This window comes from Trachemys scripta, chromosome 1 (genome assembly GCF_013100865.1).
Source record: "Trachemys scripta elegans isolate TJP31775 chromosome 1, CAS_Tse_1.0, whole genome shotgun sequence".
NCBI classification, from domain to species: Eukaryota; Metazoa; Chordata; order Testudines; family Emydidae; genus Trachemys; species Trachemys scripta.
In genome coordinates, this window is record NC_048298.1 from 340,431,106 (window position 1) to 340,435,473 (window position 4,368).

The 4,368-nt window shown below is 45.8% G+C and overlaps 1 protein-coding gene across 1 annotated transcript; it reads left to right on the top strand.

Annotated features, from left to right (window-relative positions):
* Window positions 1–874: 874 nt before the first annotated feature.
* Window positions 875–1,846, top strand: LOC117884749 (olfactory receptor 52D1-like). The gene has a single exon (XM_034785501.1). It carries the CDS (start codon window positions 875–877, stop codon window positions 1,844–1,846), a length of 972 nt encoding a protein of 323 aa, XP_034641392.1.
* The last annotated feature ends 2,522 nt before the right edge of the window (window positions 1,847–4,368 follow it).

Below are 4,368 nucleotides of genomic sequence, written 5' to 3' on the forward strand. Positions count from 1 at the left end.
ACAAGGGGAGATAGAGTCAATGTCTGTAATGGCTCAGCCATTCCCAGTCCTTATTCAAACCGGAGTTGATTGTTTCAGTGTAATTGATTGTCCTTTTGCGTCATAAAACAGGGAGAACACATTCTCGATCTACTCTCTAACAGTCAGTATTTTACAGACTTTTCTCATGTCCCCTCTAATTCATCTCCTTTGTAAGGTAACAATCCCAGGCGTTTCAACCTCTGTATTATTGTTCTCTCTCTGTATTATTGTTTCCCCGGGCCCTTGATCATTCTCATTACCCTTCCCTGAACCCTTCTAGTTCTGCAATATCCTGTGTAAGAAGGGTGCCCAGTACTGCACAGAGGAGGCTAGGGGAAGGTGAAACATTGACTGACTGATCTCACGGCTTTGTATTTTCTCTACGATTTACCATCCCCCTCCTTCTGGATCCCAATGTTTTGCTAAGTTAATGTCCATGCTTGAACTTTGAGCAGAGTTTCACAAAGCTGTGTACCATGACTCACAGGTCCCGGTCCTGAATTCATACAGTTAAATTAGAACCTTGTTAGGTGTTTGAGGAGTTCAAGATTTTCCATTCAATTAGCATTCATGTTTCAGTTATTGCTATCATAGTTCATCATGCCATCATGCTGCCCATTCACCTCGCTTGGTTAGCTCCCTCTGAGGACTTCTCTGTACTTGACTATGCTCTAAATAATCTGGTGCCCTCTGCAAATGCAAATGTCACTGATTACCCCCCTTTCTAAATTGGTAACTATAAAATATTTACCGTACTATTTGTTATAAAGTGTATAACCTCCCCTCCCTCTGCTTCTTTCACTTCACAGGCACCTTGAGCATTTCTGATCCTGATCGATGCATTGACCATCTCATGGCAGCTTTCAACCTCACCCCCTTTGACCCTTCAACACTCATCCTAGCAGGCATCCCTGGCCTGGAAGCGGCCCACATCTGGATTTCCATCCCTTTAACTATGGTCTACATTATCGGCCTTTTTGGCCATTCCACGATTCTGTTTGTTGTAGGCAAAGAGAAGACCCTGCACAAGCCGATGTACCTGCTCCTCTGCATGCTGGCGTTCACAGACATTGCCACGCCTACCTTCATTATGCCGAAGGCACTGTGTATCTTTTGGTTCAATTTGAAAGGCATTACTGTGGGTGGCTGCCTCACCCAGATGTTCTTCCTTCACACATCTTCTGTGATGCACTCAGCCATCCTAGTGACAATGGCCTTCGATCGCTACGTTGCCATTTGCAACCCTCTGAGATACACCACCATCCTCACCAATGCACGAATAGCTAAGCTAGGGCTAGTGGGTTTGATGAGAGCAGTTCTCTGCACTCTGCCTCTGCCCCTGCTCCTGAGCAGGCAGCCATTCTGTGCCAACCGCATTATCCCCCATATGTTCTGCGACCACATAGCCGTGGCAAAGACGTCATGTGGGGACATCACAGTCAACAGGATGTACGGCTTGGTGGTAGCAATTGTAGTCATCGGGTTAGACCTGACGCTCATTGTCCTGTCCTATGGTCTGATCATTAGGGCTCTCCTCAGAATCTCTTCCAAGAAAGCCCACCAGAAAGCCCTCAACACCTGCACAGCCCACATCTTTGTGATGCTGACGTCCTATCCTCCCTTCCTCTTCTCCATTCTGACACACCGGTTCGGTCAGGGCATCGCTCCCCATGTTCTCATCATCTTGGCCAACCTCTATTTCCTCCTTCCCCCCATGCTCAACCCTATCATTTATGGGATCAAAACAAAAGAGCTTCGTGACAAAGTGGGCAAATACACCTGCAGAAGCTGCTCGGCTTCATCCACTGACTCGAATCTGACATGAATCTGATGGGGGCGGGGAGAAAGATCCTGCCACCTAGAGCAGGTGCCATATGTGGGGTATCACCACAACACAGCCAGGGCCCAGGCAGGAGGCCTGGAAAGTGTGAGGAACAGATTGTGAACTTTCCTGATGTCCCAGAGATGCTGTTTGTGATATTCCCATGTCCACAGAGCAGCTCCCTTGTTTCCTTGAACCTTTCCCATTTTTTCCTTATTTTTCTTACAATTGCTATTTAATAAATAATATTTTGGTTGAATTTAATGTACTGACAGGTGGCTGAGGGAAGTGTCCAGTTTGAAGAGAGTACCCCAGAATGGGGACACCCTAGGCCCTGTCCTAAGTGACCATGGTGAGACTGAGGGTTCAGCCTCCCAGGAACCCGGGGTCCAGCCGTGTCACCATTATGAGGACTCTGCCACACTGGACAGTGAAAGGGGAGTCCTTTAGCTCAGGTAGGCCTCTGGGTAAAGGGAGTGGGAGCGAGAACTCAGACATTTTTGCTAGACAATTCCTCTGGGGTAAAGCAGAAAGCAGGAAAGTTCCCCACAATAGTTCACCACTTACACTGGGGATCTGGGACAAACAGGTGGGTTGGATTTTAGTGACATGTAAAGAGATGTGTAACTTGTGAAATATTCATATAAATGATAAAAGCTGAAAAGTGTAACTTTGGGGTGCATAGTTTCTCTATAAGGTGAATGTAACATCACCAGACGAGATGGCTTCCCAGAGACTGGTATAGCATAAAATCTTTTTCCTCTACTATTTTATTATGGGGTTAGAGCAGTAAACCTGACATTGATCGTCTGGCCTCGTGAACATATTTAATAACAAATGAGAGCTTGGTCAAGCAATTGACTACACAATTGATGAACATCTAGTATGAATCACTCCTTCTCCCCGATTCAGTAGTTAGACACAAGGAAGGCACCCACAGAAATAATTCTCCTGAGCAAAAATGTTGATGATATTTACGAGCCTTCAGCATTAAATAAATTAATGGAAAAGTTTAGTTTTGTGTTTCTCGTTGTGCTTCAATTAAACATCCTGGGAAAAGGTAAATGCTGTTTCAAAACTGCTACAATCCAAAGACACAGACCTATAGAAGGCAGCAGTACTAGTTCCAAAAGCCACTGAACTTGAAGCTACATTTCAAATTGAGTTCAAAGAAGCCAAACATTCAGTAAGTAAATTATCAGGAANCCAGATTGTGAGGGCAAACTGAGTCTTGCAAACTTGATAGAGTGGTCCGGCATTACTGAAACACCAGAGCGAAAAAGAAGAGCAAAAGTTTCGACGTATTTATTTATCTATCAGCATTTTGATAGATGCTGTTGCCCAAAGACATAGATTCTGAGTATCTTCTCTTCCTCTCCCAACTGACGAGCCCTGCGCTGAATCCCTGATAAAGCTACATGCAATGGAAAGGCTCTCGCATATCCTTGTTTCAAACACAGAGTAATAGCCCCTCCCATCTGATAGCCTCTCTTTGACCAAGGGCAGCACAGGTTGTCCCTGCTTAGTCATAAACCTGCCATAGTGCAGTATCGTGCCATGGGCAGGAGCAGTTTCCTGAGTCCCTTCAGTGCCCTGAAACCTGTGGACTGCTAGAGTCACTGCACAGGCTATAATTTGCATAGGGAGAGTGGAGGGAGATGTTCAGAGGCACAGATGTGAGTTAGGTGTCCAGTGTGCATCTGCATTCAGTGGGACTCTGATGCCTACTGCCTTTGTGCCTTTAACAAGCTCTCGCTATGGTCTAGTGGATCATGCTGTGGGCTGGAACTCAGGAGATGCTTTAAATTCCTCACTGAGTCGCAGACGTCCTGTGTGACCTCAGGTTCCCCTCCGTAAAATAGGGACACCACTTCCCTTTCTCATGGGGTTGTGAGGATAAAAAATCTTTAACTGTAAGGTGCCCAGATGGGGTCCAAGAGTCATGAGGACCATATGAGGACCCAGCCGTTCTTGTTAATCTCAAGCAGAATTCCTGCCTATTTCAGGACTCTGCTTCATGGTGATCTGTATACTGCACATCCTGCCCTGCACACTATGTGTTCCTGGACCTCCCCCAGTCAATGCAGGAACAAGGGCATGGAGTACTGCACCCCTATTCTCCCCCTCCCCTTCCCCACAGCTCCTGTTGATAACCCCATCCAGTCTCATGGGAACTTTATTTAGTCTACAGCTTTGAGAGTGTCCATATATCATTTTCATTGGCCGCCCAGCATGCGTGCTTCCATTTTCAACTGTCCATAAAATATGGCTGTGGAGAGTCACATATCATCTATATATACGAAGTGACCAGTCCAGTGAAGTTGCACCTCTATGATGAAGGATTCAATACTAGTCATACATCACCGGTCCAGGACTTTGATGTTTGGTATCCTGTCTGACCACTTGATGTTACAGATGAGATGCAGATATCACATGTGAAAAGACTAGTTGCTTCAAGTGCCTGCTATCGAGTGTCCCTGGTTCATAGCCATAGAAAAGAGAGCTTACCACAACAGAAACTAATC